The 25,139-nt window shown below is 47.1% G+C and overlaps 5 protein-coding genes across 5 annotated transcripts; 2 read left to right on the forward strand and 3 right to left on the reverse strand.

The window, feature by feature from the left end:
- Positions 1 to 54: 54 nt before the first annotated feature.
- On the reverse strand, positions 55 to 2,159 carry SERLADRAFT_448412 (uncharacterized protein; the record flags this gene model as incomplete). Its single annotated transcript, XM_007317497.1, has 5 exons — positions 55 to 355; positions 622 to 1,118; positions 1,173 to 1,394; positions 1,446 to 1,646; positions 1,723 to 2,159. 5 exons carry the CDS (start codon positions 2,157 to 2,159, stop codon positions 309 to 311), a joined length of 1,404 nt encoding a protein of 467 aa, XP_007317559.1.
- A 125-nt stretch (positions 2,160 to 2,284) lies between these two features.
- Positions 2,285 to 3,282, forward strand: SERLADRAFT_465587 (uncharacterized protein; the record flags this gene model as incomplete). Its single annotated transcript, XM_007317498.1, has 3 exons — positions 2,285 to 2,517; positions 2,572 to 2,793; positions 2,847 to 3,282. The coding sequence occupies 3 exons, from the start codon at positions 2,367 to 2,369 to the stop codon at positions 3,149 to 3,151; spliced, it is 678 nt and encodes a 225-aa protein (XP_007317560.1).
- Positions 3,270 to 7,787, reverse strand: SERLADRAFT_361129 (uncharacterized protein; the record flags this gene model as incomplete). Its single annotated transcript, XM_007317499.1, has 13 exons — positions 3,270 to 4,099; positions 4,158 to 4,379; positions 4,455 to 4,887; positions 4,940 to 5,023; positions 5,086 to 5,277; positions 5,342 to 5,508; positions 5,608 to 5,734; positions 5,793 to 5,894; positions 5,953 to 6,044; positions 6,112 to 6,327; positions 6,396 to 7,103; positions 7,262 to 7,443; positions 7,509 to 7,787. 13 exons carry the CDS (start codon positions 7,528 to 7,530, stop codon positions 3,410 to 3,412), a joined length of 3,237 nt encoding a protein of 1,078 aa, XP_007317561.1.
- A 12,534-nt stretch (positions 7,788 to 20,321) lies between these two features.
- Positions 20,322 to 21,184, forward strand: SERLADRAFT_465594 (uncharacterized protein; the record flags this gene model as incomplete). The annotated part of the gene is made up of 5 exons (XM_007317500.1): positions 20,322 to 20,495; positions 20,562 to 20,645; positions 20,702 to 20,807; positions 20,853 to 20,941; positions 20,999 to 21,184. 5 exons carry the CDS (start codon positions 20,403 to 20,405, stop codon positions 21,059 to 21,061), a joined length of 435 nt encoding a protein of 144 aa, XP_007317562.1.
- On the reverse strand, positions 21,148 to 23,650 carry SERLADRAFT_348521 (uncharacterized protein; the record flags this gene model as incomplete). Its single annotated transcript, XM_007317501.1, is given in 13 exon segments — positions 21,148 to 21,298; positions 21,360 to 21,484; positions 21,535 to 21,571; positions 21,632 to 21,806; positions 21,824 to 21,941; positions 21,995 to 22,209; positions 22,259 to 22,271; positions 22,320 to 22,645; positions 22,702 to 22,765; positions 22,813 to 23,032; positions 23,088 to 23,124; positions 23,179 to 23,319; positions 23,371 to 23,650. 13 exon segments carry the CDS (start codon positions 23,648 to 23,650, stop codon positions 21,148 to 21,150), a joined length of 1,902 nt encoding a protein of 633 aa, XP_007317563.1.
- Between the last annotated feature and the right edge of the window lie 1,489 nt (positions 23,651 to 25,139).

The following is a 25,139-nucleotide window of genomic DNA, read 5'->3' on the forward strand; positions in this document are numbered from 1 at the left end:
ATCTCGGGCGCACATGTACCAAATGAAAAAAAAAGCTCTCTCAAGCGTTCCGGTCCCAGACACTGACACTTCCTTCCGTGGGCGTCTTCACATCGCTGTCTCACAACTTGCTACGCGAGCTCACATCTTCGACGAATGCTTCGGGTATGATTATCCGACTAAGCTGCACCATCCTAGATTATCCTTCTTGAGTCCTGATCTTACAGGCGACGTGTGCACACTGTGTGCACCTGGGCAACTCTCAGGAACAATCGTTTAGGACGTGATCGGAACCTGCTCACCTTTGCAAGCTACGCGCTCTCTATTATTCACACTTCGTCGGGAACCTGCATGAAATACGCGGCTATTTTGATGCCTGGACAAATGCTTAGCATGGCGCAATTCTCGCCCGCATGATCCCGCTATTCACTGATGGGTGTCTATTAGTTCAATGGCTATATCTATATCCTGCACATCAGCCATCGTGAGCTTGAGATAACATGCGGTAAAAAAGCACGACTCACTACATTATCGTCCATACTTTGTACCACAGAATCTATAAATGTCATGGTATATCATTACTGTCATTCGTGTGCTCTGAGATCAATTCAAAACTTTCGTCACCGCTGATACTCCCTGCACCGCTCCTGCGTCCCTCTCTCGACTTCTTCACGGCCTCCCACTCCACACGGACGAAAACCCACATCCACCTACGCACCAGCTCCGCCATTTCAAGCCAGAAGATGAGCGCACTGCCTTCGGTTTCAGAGTGCAGATGACTCGACAACTTGATCGACCACGTCAGGCGAAGCACAAGGTTGAGGAAGATAATCAACGGATAGACAGGAAGAGGGTAGAGGAGGACAGGACGGAGCCCGAATGGGTAAGAGCTTTGTTGTGGGGGAATGGGGGTGTAAATACCAGAGCGTGATTGGGAACTGAGGTCTGCAGAAGAAGACGGCGAATGAACAGGAGATCCTGTCATACTCGTGGATTTTGAATGAAGGGAGGGCAGCACTAGCGCTCGTGGGGGTCTCCCTCGTGATTCAGCAGGTCGCGGCTTTAACAGATCCAAACCCCAATCATTGGTTACATCCCACCAGAACGAATATACCGAGTTCACAGCGGCAGCCAAAAGCCTAAAGAGAGTCTATAGAAGCATGACCTAGAATCCTGGAGATTTTCGCACTCACCATAACCGAAAGAGTTGATGTTCTCCGTGCCATGCTTCGCGCGTGACCCCCTCCCCTTTCTCTTCCACGAGGTCAGAGATGACTATTCTTTGCGCCGCAGAAAGGAAGATGACCGGGAAAGAAGATGCATATTTGATTGCATTATATAACGGTCTCCTACTATCATTCGTAGAAGACGCATGTTCCACTAGACATTGACGGAAGCGGGCTAGATAGGGCAAACTAGCGGCCAACGGTTAGCTTTATAATATATGGAAAATGCCAGAAGTGTACCTCATCAGCACAGGGAGTATCCAACGCGACCAGCCGTCTTGGGAAGGAAGAGATAGGAGACTACCCCCAGGGAGAAGCATTAATACTGAAAGCCAGACATCTCCCAGTACTTTGGCGAAGGAGGTAAAAACATCGGCGAATACCACGTCAGAAAAATAGATTGGATGACCACTTGGGGGAGATATACATCTCCGGATAGAACTACGGTCAGAAAAAAGGGATGTCCATACATGAATCGTCTGCAGAACAGGAGATCAAAAAAAATAAGTATACCCACAAGATGAATGCATCCCGCTCATGCTTTTGAAAAACATCGTATGGACAGAGTAAGAGCGTAAGAGCTCCCAATGCACAAACCGCTGGTATGTATTTAAACAGGTCCACCAACGCTGGGTCGGACTGTGACGAGTATCGAAAGTACAACCAGGCTACGAAGCACCATAGGGAATACGCCGTAAAAACGCGGTATACGGGGGTATAGGTTAAAGCAGCATCTAGAATCCGTCGAAAGCCAGAGAGGCGAGAAGAAGGTAGTCTGAGAGGTATGTGATCCTGGGGCTCTTGCAATTCTAGCACGGCGGGTGCGTCTATACCCAACAAGTGGAGACCATGGAGGTTTGTGGCCCAGCCAAGTATACCCATTCCAGCCAGGAAAAGGACGCGGAAGGGCAAAGGAAAGGATGCAGCAAGAGGGATTTCATTGCTCATGTCCATGTCGCGTTGAAACGATAGCCAAAGCTTGCATCTATGCTTTGGATCAAAAGTTCGAGGACGCAGCAGTTGTGGCTGTGCACTGTAGAGACGCGCTTTATTTCTGTGCACGTGTTGACTCCACCATCGAGACTTCGGCAAGGAAAAACCACTGGCAGACACACCATCTTATTCAACACTACCTCAATCGTTGATTTTCGTATTTGAGCGATGGCGGACAAGGGTGGTGCCTATGGCACAAAAGCAGCAGACACCGACTTTAGGAAGAAGTGGGACAAGGAAGAATATGCAGAACGGGCTCGAAAAAAGGACGAGGACGAAAAGACTCGTATGCAGGAAAACGAGGAAAGGTTGAAGCAAGGTGTGCAACCTTCCTCATGACATCACTCTATATCTTATACCAACCGCTGGATAGGAAAGAGACCACGAAAAGCTCCAAAGGATGACCTCCCCAAACCCACCGAACTCATGAAACGCCGTGAGGGCTCGCTGGAGCTGGACAAGAATCTCAACAAGACTATGGTAGTCCAGAATCCTGGTGGTAGAGGGCCAGGGCAACCTGGTTTCTTCTGTGAAGCGTGTAGTAGGACCTACAAGGACAGCGTAGGCTATCTGGACCATATAAACGGCAGAGCACGTACGTCCCTTTATTGCACTTTCTCAGTCTATTATTCTGATCTGGCATTCAAGACTTGAGGAAATTGGGTCAGACGACACGGATAGAGCGATCAACGCTCGAGCAAGTGCGTGCTCGAATAGCGTTCCTGCGTGAAAAGACAAAAGAAGCGTCGAATGCCAAATCTTTCGATTTTGATCAGCGGTTAGCAGAGATAAAAGCCAAAGAAGCAGCCGCGCGTGCTGAGAAAAAAGCACAGAAAAAGGCAGAGAAGGAAAGGGCTCGCGTTGAGCTCGTGAAGGACTCAGTGATGCAAGAAGAAGATGATGAGATGGCTAAAATGATGGGGTTCGGCGGGTTTGGCACGACCAAGAAGTAAGTTATCCTGTACGTCGTACATATTCAATCTGTATTTCTAGAAAAGCAACGCTACTGTATTACTAGCACTCGATTCACTCGCAGGTATAGTCACGGTGGGAATGATCACATACACATTATTTTTGGAAAACAAGTAACATTGACAGAAACCAATTATCAGTGAGGGAATTTTCAACAGTATTCTACATGCACACTATTGTAACAACATATTCATTTTTCTTCTATTTCGTTCCTTCTTTAGTTCAGACGGTCAAAGAAATTACTGTCGCACCAGCGACAGGATGAACTTCACATCTGCGATTTCTTGCTCTTCCTCGATCACCGATACCCCTCCTTTCCGATCCTTTTCATCGACAGGAACGCTCCGCACAGTCTTCTGAATAACGCTCGCATGCTCCTTCATCGCATCCTGTAGCTCAGCCCCTGAACCCTCCTCAAATCGATAGTAAACATCCACATCGTCTGTAGCCTGCAGCCCTGCCTTCTTCCTCAGCTTCTGCACACGGTTGATCATCTCTCTCGCCAACCACTCGCCCATAAGATCAGGATGTACCTGGATGTCGAGTCTCACGACGACATCATTGTCCGTATGTGTAGCGTACTGCCCTTCAGATGTTTTTGGCAGTTCTAGATATCGCTGCACAGTCAGATCGCCAGCGACGAGCTCGATACCATCGACCGTGAGCTTGCCAGAGTCGATGTAAGCTTTCACTGCGGCGCTGGATACTTTTGGAAGGGCGTTCTTCACGCGCCCGAGGTCTTTACGCAGTTTCCTGCCCAGAACAGCCCAGTCTGCGATGACACGGTAATGCACCCCAGAAAGGTTTTCATCAGACGTGAAAACAATATCGCGAACGTTGAGCTCGGATTGAATATATCGTTGCAACGACTTCACATCTTCGAGGTACTCGTCGTCAGGATGGAAAACGAGCAGTTCTTTGAGAGGAGTCTGCGACGGAAAGTTTGTTACTAGTCTGTGATGAAGACCTCGCTAAACGAGTACGTACCTTCAACGAAAGATTATTCTTTTCCCGGATATTCCGTGTCAGCTCGATAACGGCTTGCATACGCAGAACCTGTCGCTCGATGACAACATCGAAGTACTCTTCTTTCACCTCCGGGAAGCTCAAGAAATGAATAGAACGAGAATCAGGCACCGAGGGGTCTTCTGGTATGAACTGGCGCAGCGACTGGTAGACGTTCTCTGTCAAGAACGGCGTATACGATGACTACAGAAAACCATTATCGTTCGAAAAACTCCATAGAAGAAGAAAATCAAATCGCGAGAAGTCACAAAAACTCACCATCGTCCTGCACAACGTGAACAGCGTCTCGAACAGCGTATTCAACGCTGAAACCGTATCTTCCTTCCCATCCTCACCCTTCAAGCGCCTCCTATTGAACCTGATATACCAGTTCGTCAGCTCATCGACTAGATCGAGCAACCGCGGGATGATAGTGTAGAGTCTGTACGCCGCCATCTCCTGCCTCACGAGCGCGATAAGCGATTGGCACCGCGCGAGAATCCATCGGTCCATCACATTATTCGAGAGCGGCGCATGTGGGTTGTACGTGAAAGAAACACCCGTCGTTTTCTGTAAAAGCGCGACTTGGCCGAGGAAGAAACGGAAGGAATTGAGCCACGGGAGGAGCACGCGGGTCACCACTTCTCGCACACCTTCTTCGCGGAAACGAAGGTTGTCCCCACGAACGATGGGCGAGTTAACGAGGAACATTCTGGGATGAAGAAATCAACCACGTGAGTTGATCAGGCAGAGGTAGGACAAACCTTGTGGCATCGGCGCCGTACTGGTCAAGAATAAGATTGGGATCTGGGTAATTCTTCTTGCTCTTACTCATCTTCTTTCCATCACTGCCCATACATTTCCATTAATGACTCGAGCTATATCTCATTATAAAAAATCAAGAGCTTACGCTGCGAGGACCAGCCCAGTCACAATCAAGTTTTTCCATGGTGCAGCTCCAAATAAATGCGTCGACAGCACCAACAGCGTGTAGAACCATCCTCTTGTCTGGTCGATACCTTCAGAGACAAAATCACCGGGGAACGTACGCTCAAACAGTTCCTTGTTCTCAAATGGATAATGCACTTGCGCAAAAGGCATGCTGTAAACGGCAGCAATGAAACGTTAGCTCAGCTAATGCAGCAACTAGCTGAGATGAAACTCACCTCCCGGACTCGAACCAGCAGTCGAACACCTCTTCGATCCTTCTGAGGACGCCACGGCCTTTCTTCGATGGGATGGTGATATGATCCACCGATTCTCGATGGAGATCTACTATGCCCTTCACACCCGAGAGCTCCTCAAGCTGGGCAATGGAGCCAATGCATACGATCTACAAGAAAAAAGAAAATTCAGCTTCGAGTCATCATCGGTGCTAAGCTTGGCATAAAAGTAATGGGGCGAAAAGATAGAGGATATTTGGTAAACGCACCTCCTCCAAATCCTCGCTTACCCAAAGTGGGATCGGCGTGCCCCAGTAGCGATTACGGGAGACATTCCAATCGCGCGCATTGGCGAGCCAATTCCCAAATCGATTATCACCAACGCTTTGCGGGACCCTGAGCCATTGTTTGTGTTTTTTAGTCCATCATGAGATAAGAAGGGAGGTGGACGAACCATCTCGTCTCTTGATTATTGCCTACCAATTGGTCCACTATAGGCTGCACGCGGATAAACCACGACGGCACAGCACGATAGATCAACGGGGTACCCGATCTGCTCTCAGAAAAGGTAGATTAGCACCGACATCCCTAACACCGAAATGGGGCTCACGCACCTCCAACAATATGGATATGAATGCTGCAGCGTTGACTGCACAATTAACCTGCCCTTCGCCTTCAAGACCTTCTGTATTTCCTTATCCGCCGTCTGCGCGCAACCCCAATCAATATATGGCTTACTCACGAACAAGAGATAGAGATAAGATTGCACATACCTTGACATATACCCCCGCAAAATCAGGGACTTCATTTGTGAACTTGCCCGTCTCGTCGACAGGGCACGGTGGCATTTCATCAGGGCGTAGGACACCGTTGGCAATCGCGATGCGGTGGTCGTCATCGCCGAACGCGGGTGCTTGGTGGACAATGCCTGTACCGTCTGCGTCTGTGACATACGTGTCAACGAGAACTCGGAATGCCTTGTCTTCAAACTGAACGCCAGGGCGGAACAACCTGTCAGAATAGACACAGACTGAGCGAAAGCCTAATGGGGACAAACCTGATCGGTGAAGTACTCGAACAGCGGGACGTATCGCCATCCTTTCATATCTATCCCCTTGAACGTGCCCACCTTCTTGAATTTGGCCTTCTTTGGATCCTTATACAGCGTCTTCAGGAGGCGCTCACACAATATGAATCGCGTGTCCCGATCCTCGTCCCATATCTTCACATACTCGTAGTCTGGGTGCACACACAGCGCAAGATTCGACGGCAGCGTCCACGGCGTCGTCGTCCATGCTAATAAGGCCGTTCCAGGATCATCCACTAATGGGAATGCCACTGTCACCGCCGGATCGCTTACATCTACATAATTCTGGCCTGCCTCGAAATTTGAAAGGGGAGTCGTACAGCCAGTCGAATAGGGCATCACCCTCAAACCACGATAGACCTGTCCCTTCTCCCACAGCTGGCCAAACGCCCACCAGCAGCTCTCCATGAAGGAAGCATTGAGGGTTTTGTAGTCGTTGTCGAAGTCAATCCATCGGCCCATGCGTTCGACAGTAGAGCGCCATTCTGAGGCGTAGCGCATGACGATGGCGCGGCATTCTGCGTTGTAGGCGGGGATTCCCATAGCGAGAACATCAGCTTTTCCGGTGATGCCGAGCTTTTTATCAATCTCGTGCTCGACAGGGAGACCATGGGTATCCCAGCCGAAACGTCGGGAGACGTGGTGGCCAGAAACGTGGGCGTGGCGGGTGACGATGTCCTAGATTGATTCATCGTATCAGATTTGTGTTGGCCATGGAGATGGTTGAGGTAAAAGGTGTAGGTGGACGTGGATGGATCGTGGCGATCAGGGCGACAAGAAGTAGGTTTGTGAGCTTACGGTTCTATGATACAACAATTAATGAGAAGAAGACATACCTTGATAGTCCCAGCGAGAAGATGTCCATAATGCGGAAGTCCAGTAGCGAAGGGTGGGCCGTCGAAGAAAACATATTCAGGTTTTCCCTCTGAGAGCTTGACACTGGTTTGGAACGCGTCGATGTCTCGCCAGTACTGAAGGACTTTTTCTTCCTCTTTTGGGAAGCTGAAGGGGGCGGATACTATGCAAACGTGCAAGTAGGCGCCATCTGTCAGTGTGGATGGAGAGATACGATCGTGAACGTACTGTCGTGTGGGGCGAACGACATTGCTTTCTTTGTTTTTGTGTCGATGTGGATGCAGATGCGGCTTTGATGTTATCTGTAGCTATACGAATTCTAGGAGATGCAGGTTTCGGCTATGATTATCACTAGCAGCGTCGGCGTGATCGCAAGAAGTCTAGTGGTCGTCGTTGGCACCAGAAGTGATGGTGATAATCGATGGAATGGATGCAAAGCTGAATGATGTAGAAGGGCTGCGATGGCCTGCGCACGATGACTAGAAAGTATAAGAACCTGAAAGAGTCATAGACAAACCTAAAAATGAGTCTAAAGACGTGACTCGAGTTTCTTACTTTACTATATTTCCCGCGATATCTCTTATCTTATCTCCATCACTTTCCGCATTCAAGGGACAACTCAGACGGAGCGACAACCAACCTATGATTTTGTCGCGCGACACTCAGATCTAACTTATGAACGGTAACTCATCGTCTAATTTAAACATACATATGCCAATCGCTCGACACAAAGTTGCAGACAAGATTAAGTTGATGGGTTTATATACAATTGATTTCTTCTACATGTTGGAATTTATTTGTCGGTCAATCTAATCTTCATGCGAATCCAAAACCTTCACCCCCTTCGTTAATCGCCAGCAGTAGCTGTTGCCTAAGCATCTCGTATGATGAATACTGCGGAAGGTCAATCTGGTTGAAGCCTGCACAGTGAACGCTCGTCAGCTCAACATCGTCACCTTATTTGCGATGACTTACAGGTATGAGCTTGCGGTAGCCGATCGGAGTCTCCGTAAGCCCGATGTATAGAGAATCTCTGCACACCCTGAACACCTTGCAAGTCCACAAAGCCTCCGAGAGGTACCCGAGAGGTGCCAGTAGCGAAGCTGAGTACTTTAGCCCTCTCTTCCCGGTTAAATGACTTCAGAGCCCGCCACCACCAGACAATAACTGGATCTGAACTCGTATAACCATTATACTCGGTTGCAGCCCTCCACTCATCCACGTCAATATCTGGTGTACCCGATATCAGAAGCTCAAGCTCCTGCTCATTGAACTGTCATGGTCCTGTTGTTAGTTAGCTGAATAGGCGAAGAAAAAGAGGCGTACAATGGTTATTAGATCCTTGGGAATGATTTCATAGAAACCGGCCAATAAGTTCTCTATTTGCTCACTGATAGAAGAGTACAAGCGGAAGTTGGCAGATAACTGCACGAATTCACGCTTGTTCTCTTGAGTGACAGGGATGGACTCTCCTCCTTCTTTCAAGGGGAATATACGACTTCGACCAAACTAGAAAAGGGAATAAGACAGGAGATATATGCGAAACTCGGGTACTGACCTCATCTGCTTCTACACTGAAAGTCAGGTCTAAAGGGGTGGGGTCGTTTTCGAGAATCCAACACAGTGAATTATAGTACTCTGGATCAACCCATTCGACGTCCTTGTAGTCCACTTGCTTGCCCAGAATTTGTCGATACAAACTTTTGGCAAAATAGGCGTCGAGGAGTCGTCCGTCATATATAGCCTTTCCGATAACACGGCCAACAAATTTGAAGAATGACAGATGTTCGGGATTTACCCATGAATTTTTGTTAGGTTGGTAGGTGAGTCTATCAGCTGCACAAGGCTGGAATAGGGCGTTATTTGGATCAAACATCTGGCGGGCTAGAATCTGGAACCACTCCCGAGTGACGCCACCAGCGTCAACACCTTCCTCGTCATAAAATCGCACGCTCAGTTTACCATATTTGATTTGGTCGCCTGTCTTTCTTTGTAGGTATTGAAAGCTGTCCTCGAATACGCGTGCGCGTCGTACATTGAGCTGCAACGTGACATGATGTTCGCGTGGGTGTGGACGGCGATGCAATTGTTGACCGAAGTAATTCCGCTTGTTGTCGAAATCCAGGACTCGTGCATTGTGAACCAGTAAAGAGAAAGAGCCACTCATCAATGAGGGATTGTTCCGGACCATGAGATTAAGGACTTTACGATGAGTGTCGGTGAAGTTAACGAATAGATCCTCCATTGCTTCCTTTGGTGTAGTGGGGGACCTTGGAGAGGCCGATGCTCTAGCACGGGTGGATATCGTGGAACCTTGCTTTGATCCAACATACTTGCATACCACCATTAGAGCCTCAATTAGAGGTAACAGTACCGTTGCTATGTGCTCTGTATCTGGCTTTTCCTCAATAGTAGCCAAACAATCTCCCAGACGACGCCACAGAGGGGTGAAACGGAAGGATTCGTAGATACTTTGGACCTTTTCTGCATCTTGGTTTTGTCGTGAATCATCCGCAGCTGTTGAGCGAGGCGAATACATGTAGTCGATGGTTTTCAAGACCCTGAGTAGTTTTGCCTGATCGGAGGAAGGCAAGGAAAATCTAGACGCCACTGAGGAGGCGAGAACTTCGTAACCTGAGTCTTGCAAAGCCATAGCAAGCTCATTGAGGTCAATATAGATGTTCTGCCCGAATTCTTGAGCTTTGACTTTGAGCTCCTGGGCTATGACATCTCTGGCATCAGATATATGCGACAAATTTTGAATCAGCATCAAGCTTTGCTGGAACGTCCGACCAGAGCATTCGCCAATAGTGAGGATGTTTACTATGAGTCGCAAAACTGAATGTGGAATTTGAGGGGGATTTCCTAATATGACCCTATCTTCTAGGCTTTCAGCTGGTGCACTGCTGACTGGCGCCAAAGTTTGAGCTGATGGAGCAACTGCATATACATGTCAGTGTCAATTTTACTAATAATGATAAATAACAAACCCTGTTGAGCTTCTCCTGTTACTGCCGCCACAGGTACCGAAGGTTCTGAAACATCGGCAAGGTCTGTCGCCGGCGTTGCACTGAGGACAGCACTATTGACCGTCTCTTTTTTATTATCTTTGAGACTTGTTAATGGTTTTGTGACTGTTGAAAGGAGGGCCACTATGGACTCCATATTTGAAGGAGTTTTCAATAAGGAGTGTCGATCTAGCAAACTGAGCAATAACACAATAGGATAGTGGGTCTGTGGAACTTGTTTCTCCTTGCCTTTGCCCTTCTTCGATGACATTTTCCGAAGTCCAACAGGAAGCTCGTGTTCTGTCAAGAAAAATAACGATGACAGTTCGTTGGCGCTGACAATGTATGTTAGCGCCTCCAAACATCGCTGAGCTACGAGATCCGGGACGGTCTCGTTGGGGATGTTTGGGAGCGCTAGTGGAATAACATAATCCGATCCAGATTTGGACTTCCCAGTGGATTTTGGAGTGTGTTGACTTTGAGGCTTGGGAGTTCGTGTTGTCATTTGTGCAAAGCTTTTGTCAACGGCGGAAAGATCACCAGGGCCACTTTGGAGGATGCTCAGTAACAAATTGAAAAGCTCCGCTCTAGTTTTGGCATTTTCGCAAATGTTGACCAGAACTTTGAAGAGAAGATTCTTTTTCGACACCTGAGGGAAAAAAAGTAGGCGGACAAGCGTGGCGACTCCACTCTTATCAAGGAGCTGTATTGCATCTCGTGGAGAAGGAGGTTTTCGAGGAGGCTCGGGGCGTTGATGAGTGAACGTTCGGACAGCGCCTCGTGTGGCTAGTCCCCGACGAGGAACAGCAGCTTCTTCCCGATATGCTCCTGCTTCTGCTACCATATATGATGGAAGTGTTTGGATGAAACCCTCGTCGGAATCCAAAAGCACAACTTGACGAAGCTGAGGATCTAAGCTAGCGATGAAACTGGCAGGATCTATATCACCTGGCACACTGGGCGGAGGCTGATCAGCAGAGGGAGCGGTTTCTGGACCCCGTCGCGCTTGTTCTATTCTTTCCTGTTGAATAAGCTCTGCTCGTATTTCGGGCGGTAATGCGTTAAGAAACTCGGGGCTAATCTGTGAATCGGGTGGTCGTTCTATTCTGGCTGCACGCTGATCGCGGACGTGCTGGTTGATAACCTCCTCTCGAATGTCATCAGGCAGTGCTTCTAAGAAGGTGGGATCAATGCCCATGTCTGTGATATCGACGGAGTTGCCATGGATCATTATTGTAACCCTTTCAGCGGTCTCCGAAGAATTACTCGGGTTCTCTGCAGGAACAGAACTGCCAGATGGTTGGCCTTCAACCGAAGCAGCGTGATTCGAATTATCAGCGGAAGGCTCTGGTCTTATTTCAGTGCTGTCCGACGCATCCGCCATTTGAATGTCTCCATCGTCCTGGACGTCACTGGAAAGCTGGTCTTCATGTACCATATCCGATTCTTGATCTCCTTCCTCTTCTCCTTGTCCCCCTTCCTCTGCTTGCCCCTCCTCCTCTTTCGCAGTGCTTTGAGCTTCACGTTCCTTAGCGGCAGCGTCTTCTTCAGCCTTCGCTTTAGCCGCTTGTCTCTGCTCCTCCCTTAATTTACTAGCTTCAATAGCGGCGGGGAGCAATGCAAGAGTGACGTGGTTAGCTAATGTACTTCCGCGCTCGGAAACAAATTTGCCATTCAGGATCTTCGCTTCTTCTGTCCATCTTTGCATGGTAAGGAGGGGATCGAATGCATGTCCGGCAGGTGGAGTATCTGTTTGTCGTCCCGACCGTTCTACCCGCACGGAAGCAGACAACACACCAGGACGACGATGAACAAAACCACGGTCCAAATTGAGCAATGCACCTGAAGGAACATCCAAGCGGATGGTTTCAGGTGCGCCACCACCACTGCCCCGAGTAACGATGTGTTGGAACAAATGGACTGCACCCTCTCCAATGATATCTTCGATTGTCTGAACAAGGTCGTTGTGGGCATTGCCGACACCTGGACGGTGAGGACGACGAATGCTACGCGATTGTCCTACAGTGGGCCGAGTTGCATTCGACGAGACGTCCAGAAGAAGAGGATGAACAGTTACTTCTGGTGGGGCTGCCGGCACGTTTCTAGATCGCCCGAAAACTTGCATGTCATCGCCACCTGTGCAAGGGAGATAATGAAATGCTGACGTTAGTAATATAGCAGTCTACACACCTACTGCACGGTGTCGCCGTGAAACTACGAATGGATTTTGGACATGTCGTAGACCGTTTTCAGCACCATCGTTGAAAGCATCCGCGAAGTCAAACACGTCTTCACCATCAGGTGGGGGCGCATCCCGAATGTCTACAATGCCAAGCTCATCAGGAAATCTAAGCAAAATGATTTAATCATGTCTAATCATTTATCTCGAGTAGATGAACAGCATACCCATCATCATCCGACGATATATCTGGTTCCCCTTCTTGGTTTGCATGGATGATCGAGATAGGTTCTAAAGAATACCAGATTCAGCGTTAAGGAAGAGAATTAGGAACCAGTTAATATCTACCGCCAGGTTCCTCCTCCTCGTCGGGCTCAATGGCTACATCATCAGGGTCATGATCTTCATCTTGTATGTCCTATAATGTGCGACCGTGAGTGGAATTCGCATTTATTAGTGCTGTTCGAGATATGAGTACCTGCCACATCATTTCTTCGTCTACGTCATCTTCTGCTTCTTGGTCACCGTCGCCGTCATCACCGTCGTTTTCGACCAAATCATCTTCTTCATATTCTTCATCCTCATCTTGCCAACCTTCTTCATCATCGTCATCATGAGAAGCATCATCGTCGATGTCTTGCTCCTCTTCCTCGTCAGAGTTAGATGTAGCATCACTTCCTGTCTCCTCGCCAAAATCCATCTCAACGTCCGCATCTTCATCTTCTTCATCTGCATCCATATCGTCCTCAGGTGAATAATGAACATCTTCCATCTCCTGTGAAATGTTCAGGATTAATTAATTAATACACAAAAACCGAACTTACCCCTCCATACCTGAATGATGAATTAATAAAGCAACCGGATCAGCAATATAATTTGTAATGAAACAACGATATCATACATTCCAAGGGATGAATTTCGATAGAGATCTGGTGTTTCTTCTCGATCAGGATCAGTGCCTTCAGTGCCTTCTTCTTCGTCCTCTTCTGATAACGTAACGATACTTTCAGCTTTCGTTCCCCCACTGTCCTTGATTTTATCTGATGCCCGGCTCATTTTGATTGCCACGCGCGTTCTTCAAAAATGCTCTTTGAGCAAGCAGTGATGTGATAGTTCCAAACCACTTACAAGTTTTCAAGCGGTCGCAGGATTGATGCTACCAGCCCACGGACATTGGGATAATTAAGGTCTACTTCGGCTAGAGCGGTGGTCAGTGTTGACACGAAGTTTTTCTCCAGCATTATTTTCGCGATATGTGTGGAATTTTCGTCCTGTGGTCTTCGATTACCGTTATTGAACCGCACAGTAAGCAACCGATTGCATAAATCCGCAAGAGCAAGTAAACGGCCATATCGTGCGTCGGGGTTCTCTGCGGGTGAGAGGTCCTTGATAGCACGGCTCACAGCTTCAAGTACAAATTTGCGAACAGAGACAAGTTCTGGAGACACTTCTTTTGAATCTGAACCATGTGAACAGTCCACGCAGAGCGCTACAATAACGGACATAGCCCAACTGCAAAGCGTGATTCGAGCTCTTGCAACTGAGTCAGGCTGAGCGTTGATAGTCCCAAAGGAAACTAGTTCAGAGAGCAGGAAATGTAGGGCTGCTGTTTTAGGCTTGTTCCCGTCCTTGGCAGGAGTCTGCGGACGTTTCTTTGGTACATAAGACAGGAAAGCAGTCTTACAGGCATCATAGGAAAAGAGGAGTTCGGTCAAACATTGCATAAGGAAGCAGGAGAAGGAGCGAGGGTCCTGATTGCTCGAATCATCGCTAACGTGGTTTTCCTTGGAAGATGTTTGTGTGCTATCTTCCCCCGCACTGACACCAGAAGCTTGAACCTTCATACCTTGGGAAACTTCTGGCGTTGATTCAGCTGGGAGTTTGATACTTTTTATCAGCTCGCCGATAAGATAGTGAACTAATGACTCGAGAGGTTCTGGAGGCCCCGGAATATTTTCTGCTAAAGTAGCATCAATCTCCATGTTGTTAGAATGGTCTTTATGGACCTCGGTCTCGACAGACGAGGGTTTGTTTTGGGACGTATCGGATTTCAACATGATATGGTGAACTGTCGAGAATGGCTCTTGAAGTTGGCAAACCGATTGTGTAACTTGCAAGAATACATGAGGATCTCTGAGAGCCATTGTGCCGCAAGACCGCATGTAACTTGCAACGTCGAGGACACGAGTGCGTGGCTGTGAGAAGAGCTTGTTGACCTCCTGTAATACTATACCTCGTAGAGCAGATTTGTCTTCGGCGACATGACGGAGGATGATAGCCACGTAGGATAGGCTTGCTGCGACAAATGATGTTTTCAGCCGCTCAAATATCAGTGCGACACCATTTCGCTTCATCAGTTCGCGTGCAACGTCGTAGTCACGAGTAAGCAAAACAAGAAGTCGTAAAGCTGAAAGTAGCTCGTCGCGGGGTAAATTGGGATTTGCAAAGAGCTTTAAACAGAATTCAAATACTATTGGACGAGCATCATGATAAGATGTGCCACATTCCATCGCTGGTGCAACAATCGGTTCATCTTCCTTGGGTATCGTGGCGACGGGCGGCTGATCAGCGATCGTGAATAGCGACTCGATAACCAGAAGATGAGGTGCCAGCCACTTCGGGATGCTGAGTTGCTCCGCTTCTCCGTTACTTGGGTTCGACAATAGCAAAGCCAATAAACTGTCCATCAGTTTGCTGCCAATAGTCGCAGAGACAAAACGCGTCTCAGAGAGAACAAGAGCAAGGAGCCGACATCTGACTGCAAGCGGCTGTTCCTGGAGATCATATGCAGCTGGCGAGAATGCAATAATATCATCAATGAGACTACAAAGTGCCTCTTCTGTGTGACCTTCAGAAGACCGTAGGAAGGCGTGGTGGACATCGAAAATGAGTGAGGGATGTTCATCGACGAATCGCAATGTTTGTCGAACAAGGTTACTCTTCAACGGTTCGCGGGCGATATTCAACAATTTAAGCCACTCTTCAGATGTTTTTCCTTGTTCTGCAGAAGCTACTATTTCAGGGGTTGTTTCAGTAACCGACGAGATGCCCGGAGGTAGGGAAATATCCTGGGAGGGTGTCTCAGCTTCCGTAGGTGGTGCGTCTTCCGGAATATCTGCACTGGCGGAAGGTTCAGGCACAGGGTCTGGGGGGAAAGGAAGAGGATGAGAAATGAGTAACTCTGTGGCTGCATTGACGTTGTTGTGACTACGAATCAGAGCCCGCTCAGCGGCAGAGCGAGGAAAGCCCATATCAGTAAGTTGGCGTATTCGATTTTCGTCAGGACCAGTGGCTCTAATATTTGCTGCACCACCGCCTCCAAGGGAAGAGCTGGCTAAACCAAGGTCATCGACAGGTTCAGCCTTAGACTCCTCGTTCTCGCCACCCGTCAGCTCAAGAACGGTTTGAATGACAGATTTAAGCAAAGGGAGAGGGGCAGACACAAGCCAAAATGCGTCCCAGATATTGTGTAGCAAAGGGGTGATGGCAAGACGAAGGCGAACAAGGAAGTTATGAGGTTCGAAATAATCAGGGTCATCATCCTTTTTGTCGCGACTCATCACAAGTAGTGTTTGACCCGACTCAAAGAGAGGCTTTGAAGAAACGAGGGGATGGAGAAGATGTAACGCAACCTTCAAACCGCCATGAGCGTGAATCAACTCCTGCTTAGCTGTCTCTGTGCGATCCTCTGGAGGGAGTGATGTAACAAGGTTGATGCTGGTTGTGAATTTTTCACATAAGCTGAGAATAGCTTCCAGTCCACCAATACGATGAAAAGCAAGAAGGAGGACAGTGTGGAGCGTATTTTGGGTTGTCCGTTCTACACGAGCTGTGTCAAGATAACAGTTCCAACGTAGAACACATAACGCACCGTCTACAAGGAGGATAGTAATCAAGCCGAGCATTATGCTGTGATAAGCAAAACAATGCACTTGATCGCCTACATAGCAATGTGAACAAGAGCGGACATCACACGTACAAATGATACTGACCTGACACTTCTTGCTTTAAGTGACCCAACATGATCTCTGCAATAACCGCTGAAGATGTCAGTATCTGCTTTTTCTGGGTTGGGTCAGGGTTACGCCTAGCATAAAATAGTTTCACAACAGCTGTTGAAATCAGCCATTTTGCTTAAATATATATTTCCAATTGTGAGAATGATATAGCATGACATACCTTGGAAGAATGGTGCCAAAGCGCTAGGAAGACCATGTGTCAAATGTTTTAGCGCCTTCGCATTCCGCTCTAATGTGCTTTGGTGCTTAATAGACAATACTGCACTGGTTCCAGTGGACACAGGAGGAGCTGAAGAATCAAGTGACAACAGAGATATCTGACTTGATGATCTCCGTAGAGATGGTGGCTGTGAACTGGTACTTAGGTCTATACCTTTTGAAGTCAAACCGGCCTTCAACAAAATATTTTCCCATATACAAGCACGATGCAAGGCACCCAAGTCGGCGATTATTTTTGGTGGTTCTGTCATTAGTGTTTGAAGAAGACTGATTGCAGCTCTTCCGTGGGCGTAACCAGCAGTAGAGAATATGTCCGCCATAATAGTGATGCGAACATGAAGAGTGATGAGGCTCCGGAAGTGCTGATTGCCCTCCTGTTGCTGTATTTCTATACAGAAAAAGAACGAACGTTAGCATAAAACGGGTAGATCCGGATGCGACACAGTACGAGCCTGTGAGGTCCATGTACTGCAAAAGCTTCGATTGAGAGTCCAATGATTGCCAAAATGTCTGTGTCTCCGCAAGTGAAGAACCAACAAGCGTCATTAAATAGAAGAGTGCTTCATTGGGACCAACCTCGGCCATAGTACGCATCACTTGCACCAATGAATCTGATGCAACACTATTGGCAAAATCATATGGCAAGCAAGGAAGAGCTGTCAGCCTTCCGAGTCGATCAAGACCGTCTTCGTTTCGGATGAAATCTTTGCAATGTGGTACGTGTTGGAATAGTCCTTCCAAAAACTAAATTGATTCTGGATCAGCTAGTAGTAGATAGTATGTAATGTAGCAGGCTTACCCGACACACTACATCAATATAAGAAACTAAGATATTATCGTGGGCGCGAGTTGGCGGTTCATCATCCGTAGTTTCTGCAGTGACATCCTTTTCTAGAAGATCGCTCGATGCTTGCGCGCTATCATCCACAACACCTTCCATGGCAACATCCTTATCGTCAGCGTTTGACGACACAAGGAGGCCGTACCATTGTTCCAACTCTTCAGGGACCACAAAACTCTGCCCGAGCTCTTCGATCTTGCCCAAAGTGGACTTTATGGCGTCGAAAACAGGTGCCTTGAGGGACGGATGGTGACGTATAAGCTCGTCTATACCAGTACCAATTAAGACTGCATTCTCCTTTTCTTGAAGAACTTTGAGATGCCTCTCAGACGTGAAAATCGACAAGATGCCTGGGATGATGCTAGGGCGGGCGGAAAGTTGATCCTGTCCGACTTGGTTTAAACATAGTGCGCCAACTGCATTTGGAATTGCTTGAATGACCTTGATTCGTAACTTTAGAGATACACACAGTAAAGAGTAACTGTATGCTCACCTCAATGACAGGTTCCAAACCCGCTTCGATAGCTTGGTAAAACATCTCGGGTAATCCCGCCTCTTGAATAGTAGGCAAGGACGTTGGTTCGTTGTGCACAAAGGTTGCCATAATATTCATAGCTTCACAAAATTGTCATAAGCACACTTTAGAAGAGAACGAAGAATGAAGACGTACCCATGGGAAGGATACTTGGTCCAAAAAGGCCACGATATTGGATGATTTTCTTGATTGATTGCAATATCGAAGAATCAATCAGGCCTCTTAGACCTTCTGCAGTACCGGAAGATTGCATCATTCGATGCATTGACCGCAGTGTATGCTTCAAAACGGCCGCACGAGCAACGGGGAGTTCTCCTGCAAAAGTCATCAGTTTGTAAGACAAGGAAACAAGGGAACGCGCGAACCATATGAACCAAACACCTCTCGAGACCGAGATTCGCTGCCATACATGTTGAGATCAAAATCGATTTCATGCTGAGGGAAAAGCTGAACATCAAGATAATCGTGACACTAACTGGACATACCTGAATCCTTCCAACCAGTGTTTCAACACCCCTACCATTACAGAATAGCTGAAATGCGTTTGTAAAGCCATACAGGACATTGTCCACAAGCTGCATAATTTTAGAGACCATAGCTAGTCGCTGCGTTAACCTGTTTTCAATGACCTGTACCAGCAACGGCACCAAACCTGCCCCAACAACCATGTTTCCTCCGGCAGCATGAGAGGCAAGATAGGTCACAAAAGACAGTAGCGCATCGACGAAAGAGTGCGGAAGCTGACACTCCGGGTTGGCAACATCAGCCACAGTTTTGCGAAACAGAGCCATCAAGATTCCGTGATTAACACCGGCGTTGACGGCGGTTAAAACCTCCTGGACCTTGTTACGATACCTTCCTAATGCATCCAGAGCCGCAATGGCTGCTGTCTGTACGGGAACTGAGATACCATGGTCCAACTGAAGTAACTCAGCTATATGGGTCATGAGATCTGGTTCATGAAGAAAAAGCGAAGATGTAGCTTGCGATTCCGAATGTGTATGTCCGAAGATTGCGATCGCCAGAAGCCGAACAATTATGAGTTTTTCGCGCATATCTTCTTTACCAGGCGCAAGAGCCATAGCAGAACGTATACGGCACAGAAGCTCAAATTTATCGTCGTCGGAAAGTGCGTGGACCTCGACTATATCTGCCAATACATCCATGGGTTCCTTCTTGCTCAAAATTTCTTCGTCGATATGAATATTGGCAGCACCTGGATTTGTTCCTGGTGTGGAAGATGCTTTTCGAGGAGTTTGTGTGACACCAAATGGATCAGACTCGACGGTGTGCTCCTTCTCTTTCTTGTCAGTCCTATAGTAAGTAAAATTCACTTCACGGACATCCGTCGGAATGGCCCCAACGTGTGAGGCTGTATTTGAACTAGCTAAATCCAGAAGGCTGATTCCGGATTCCTGAAGACTGGGCCAGCGCTTACAAAGAGACTGTAGACGAGGTGTGGATATGTTGAGCGCATGAGAAACAGCGGGTTGCGCGGAGTACTGCTGGGATGGGCGAAGAAGCAAGTTCAGCGCCAAGATTAGGATGTCAAGATCCGACGTGAAGAGCAGACTGTTCAGTCTCTGCGTAAATGTTAAGTATTACACATGAGTAAAATGCTTATTTGCCACATATCAAATGCACGTACATCATAGGAGCTGAACATTTTCCGATTTGTTGAATTATCTAATAGCAGCCTTTCGAATCTGAGGATTTCGCATACTACCTTCTTCGTTGCAGGCGTAAATATGTTAACTTGGATTTTATCGACGTCGTAATCTCGAATGGCTTCTTCCAAGACAACGTCGAACTTGTTGAGAACCTTAATCCATGCATTCAGATCTGATCGTGGCCATTTCCACGAATCGACCTCGCTCAAAACCTCCGCCAAATCGTCATTTGAGGTGTTTGCTAGTTTTTCAATGACTTCGACCACTTGAGGGTGCTAAAGATGCAAAGCCTGGTGCTGAGAAGAGAGGATGAAAGAAAATCAGAATACATACTGGTGGTGTGGCCCTCTTTGATTTATGGAGAATCTTCATGATCCCGCGACCAAGTCGTGGAAAGTGGGGTTGTAATCTTCAAAATTGTAAAGTTGTCTAGCCGGAGATGGGATACGAAGATGAAGATAAGTGTTAGGGTACTTCGGATGGGACTGGAGAGGAGGAAGGCTGACGCATTTGTAGAGATATATCAGGAATCTGATTCTCACTCTTTCATTCCCACGGTTGTTCTCAGCCACAGCTCTTTGTTCTTCATACGCTAACTTGTCTACGATTTTGTAGACGAGCAAGGTTTATATTCTGGCATTTACATCTATAATGGCGAAACGTAGTCCACCGGAAAGTGACTTTGAAGACGCAGAATCTTTTTCAGATCAGTCAGAAAAGAAACCCAGTTCTTCTCGTCGACTGGTATGTATTATATCTACAGTACGCCCAATATCTGAGAATCTAGGGAGCTCACTGGCACGAGTTCAGAAAAAAGGAGGTGCCAAAGTAGATGTGAAGCCGAACAAACCTCGCACAGTCAAAAAGCCCAAGTTTGATGAGTCTAGTGATGAGGTTTGTGTTAGAGGCATCTCTAACTTTTGATATTTTGAAACCTTCTTGTGACGCAGGATGAGACCGAAAAACACCACTCTGTTGCAGTTCATTCTACCCCAGAAGGAGAGAAATACATCGACTTAGGCAAAAAGAAACGTGCTACTGTAAGAAAGTTTAAGGGTACGTTAAGGTAACTTCACCCAGCCATCACTGATTCATTTTTAGGTGCTGTTTTTGTTGACGTACGTGAATTTTTTGGCAACCCTGGGGAGGAGAAACCAGGGAAAAAGGGAATTTCACTTGGTTTGGAGCAGGTGTGTTACCCTCCGTGAATTACAGACTGTTGTAACGCTGATCACATTCTGGAACAGTGGGAGGCTCTAAAGAGCGGTGCGAGTACTATTGATTCTCTCTTCACCGAGCTTAAATCGTAAAATTGCTCCACTACATTGTCTCGCCGTTTGTGAGCAACCGTCTAATCATTATGTATAGTACCAATAGTACTACATATCCTGTATTTTTATGCAATACCTGCAGCAGCTTTGTGTGCACCTTCTAATGCCCTGGTGTGCAAGAAACCACGTAGCCATGCGATGAAATTCTTGGCTGATGCTTGTAGGTCCATCATCATCTCTAAAGTAACAACACCCCGGTATGCCTTTTGGTAAGCTCTGGAAATCAAATTCAAATTCATTACAACAAAAACAGAACGAAGGAGAGATCATTACTAACACCCAACAGCTTATGTATTCATAAACTGTGCTGACGGAATTCAGACCCCTTGCTCTAATCCGTTGTCGATCGTCTTGCCAGACTGCCATAGTACAGTATTTTGCTGTTTCCAGAAATATGCGCACCTGCTCTTATATAAACACCTGAAGCTGACTTTTTTTACGGATACACTCACGTTCGAATGAGTAGTCGCCAAAGCATGATCGATATTTCTGTGAGAAAATAAATAAAATGTTTATCATTTAAGTGAGGACAGTAACACGACGGCATACCTAGTCAAATCGTTTAATTTCAACACCATAAGGACCCGGCGAGGAACCCGGCGCAGGACATCAAATACTGAAATGAGAAGTCCTTCACGATTGATCACAGCGTTTCTAATGACTTCCATCTCTTCTTCAGTCTGAGGCATCATATCAATCATACTCGAAGCCCGCTTGAATCCGCCTTGATTCGACTCAGACTCCTGCCCATCTTCCCATGTTCCTTCCATGCCAGCTCGTCCTGGACAAGCAGTGAGTCCAGAGAGGTATCAAATGAGCTCATCAACTTACCAGTAATCGCCGCTTCAAAAACTGGGTACTATAAGCCGTCCAATTAATCAGTCGTACCATCTTGCACAGGGCACAACATACCAGGTCCGGAGTGATATTTCCCACCAACTCTGCATACTTCCTTCTGTCAGCATTGGTAGTAGGTGAGGCAGGAGCGATCAAGGAAAGCCATAGTTTACTGTAATTTAAACGGAAGTTAGGGTCCAAATCGAAATATAGGCCGTGGTCCAAAAGGACGATTTCAAAATTGTAGGGGGATATAGACGAAGAAGGTGCACGTCGAATCAGTAAATTGCCTATACAAAGTTAGCTCAAATTAGATAGAACAGGGGCATGAAAATGTACCCGGATGTGGATCCTAGACAGACAGTCAGACTAGATAGACCAAAAATACCCGATAACTTACTGCATGAAACCATCCATTCATAAATACCATCTGATTAAATATTCGAGATAATTCTAGAGCGACCTTATTCCTGTCTATGTGGTTGTCTGCGAGGTACTGCAAGTCATCAGGCCGGGCACCCTCGATGTATTCCATGATTAGAACCCTTTTCGTGGCAGTGATAACCTCGGGAATATATAATGAGGTACAAATATTTCGAAAATCGGACACTGCTCGGGCAGCATTGCGAGCCTCATGAACAAAGTCCATCTCTTTCGGGAGATTTTCCCGCATTTCTTCACCTAACCATGTGAGCTCAAAGTCGGGAAACCAGCGCTTGATCCAACCTATATATAATGTTCGATCAGCTGCAAATACAAGACAACCGTGATTTTATTCTCACCAAGGGAGACCTCTACCATTTCCATGTCAATGTCACAAAACTCGGCGAGATGAGGGTGTTGTAACTTAGATAGTGTAAGTTGGATTCAAAGGCCAAAGACTGGAGTAATACCTTGATGGCGACCTTTTTATTAGTCTCCCTATGGTGCCCGACGTGTACCTGAGCCAGACTTGCGACACCGACTGGAATTGGATCAAAATTATCGAAGATTTCGCCAATGGGCCTTCCCATATCTGAAAGAAACAACGCGTCCACATCACCGTATGGGGTTGGTTCGCACTTGTCTTGCAAAGGACGTAATGTACTTGTCCACTCTGTTGGAAGTACTACCCTGTTGCATTGTTTTGAGCGCTATGATATCTGAAAGAAAGCGTAGGCTAACTCACAAAGAAGACATATGTTGGCCTAGTTTTATGAAAACACCTGATCCGCATACAATATGAGTGAGCGCATATTCCAAGTAAGTCAACTGCTGACCTCCATTGGCCAGAAGAGCTTTCAGCGCTCTTTTTGCACTTCTTGTATGACAGTGTGAATAAGCTTCGAGTCGCTTCTCTTCTGAATCATATGTACGGGTAAATGTCCATTTGTAGTCGATAGCTCCGACTACTGCAGCCTCTGGAGGACCGTCAGTCAGCTCCATGATCTGAACAGTTGAGATGGACTCACCTGCCACTCTAGAGCATCGAACAACAGCCAAAATTGAGTGTCTGAATGGCTCGTTCTTTTCGAATGCCACATATCCGCCTCCAAATATGGTTAAAAAGGCAGTCGAGTAAAGTAGTAGCCCATTGCTTCTTGACCGCGGCAAAACTGGTCTCGCAGTGGAGCTGAAGCAATTTCTCGTAACGCGAAGGTCAGTGGGACTCGCCCTGTGAATGTGTACTAAACGCTGCGAGCTTTTCCAAGAGAAAAGGCCTTGAAGAATAGTGTTGACAGTGCGAGTCATATTAGTAGCATAGCGTTGCAAGTAAAGCAACAAAGTCGTGAACACTTCACACGCTCATCCCATACCTCCCAACCAGGAACAAATACAAGTTTCTTATAATTAACTACTTTCACAAATTGCACTCCCTGCACTCTTTCAATTACGACCGAAATATTCGCAAAGAAAACTGAAGCACATGTATTAATATACGACATTCGCTAGAGTACATAATATAATACCCGCTAGTCATACACACTTAACATGCTATTGATGCAAAATATGATGTGATTCATTGCATCGTGAACTGAAGAACTGCCTAGAACTGCCTCCTAGTATGACGGCCAAAATGCGCTCGACTAGCTGCCGGCTACAGAAACAAAATCGTCTATACCTATGGCGAGCCCAGTGATACCAATAGATCAGATGGCGGGACCATTCCGCAGGCTGCCGGGGGTAATATACAAAATTATCAGGGGCCATAGGTGGCGTGGTGAACTGCCATGACATGTCCTCTCATGCCCTGTGTTCAATCAATATCAAAACAAAATTCGGAGCCCGGCATTTCGACGAAGTAGACACGCATTGTTTGGCGGTGGAATAATTGTCAGGCAAACAAAGCTTGAAGTCGGGGGGCCGGTTTCCAAGCAAGTAAACGACTGACTTTTGACTTGGCCTGATACACGGAATCCGGTAAGACGCATTAAAGTTTCATGAAGCCCTGTTGCGCCCTGCCATTGGATCCGGGACCGCACCTGAGAAACCTAAGTGCGGTACTCATTACACGGTGATGAAGGCAACCAAACGATAGCATACGAAAGCCACCGTTCAGGACTTCTAACAAGGAGAGCTCTCAGCAGTGCGGTATGCTAGAGACGTTTACAGCCCTCTAAATCGAAAGACTGCTCGTGAAGTGAGGTAGTCCAAGCTTGTTAAGCGATATGAAGGCTACAATCAAAACGTGGCGCAAACTGCAGAGGGACGGTTTGGTTCAAGGCTAGATGTCTCCAAAGGCCTGTCTACGCAGAGAGCGTGTATCCCTTGTTTGTCTTCGATTCAAGGCACAATCGAACGTTCTCCAGAACATCGGAGCAAGCCGTCTATCGAGGAACATCGACCTAGCATGGATAGTGCCGGAAGACATCGAGAATTCGAGGAAGAAGTTGATCAAGGAAGGCGAAATGAATTGTCGATGAACGTTTGATGAACCCACGAGCTTGAGGTTGTTTGTTCGGTAACAGCCGAGCTTAAGACTGAAGAAACACCATGTTAAACGTGGAAATGGTGATCTCAAGCTCTGATGATACCTGAGGGGGACGAGAAGGGATGCGTTATAAAGTTGGAGGAGGGGGGTGGATCAACGCGGGGATCGGCGGCCATTGTCGACTCACCGTAGAAAAGGAGCCAAAGAGGGAACATATGTCTAATGATTAACGCATCAGTGCGAAGGGACACACGCGCATAGTAACGTTGTCTGACGCGGTCTATTTTTTCATTTGAGTTGTCTCCGCGG

This window comes from Serpula lacrymans (genome assembly GCF_000218685.1).
Source record: "Serpula lacrymans var. lacrymans S7.9 unplaced genomic scaffold SERLAscaffold_6, whole genome shotgun sequence".
Taxonomy (NCBI): Eukaryota; Fungi; Basidiomycota; class Agaricomycetes; order Boletales; family Serpulaceae; genus Serpula; species Serpula lacrymans.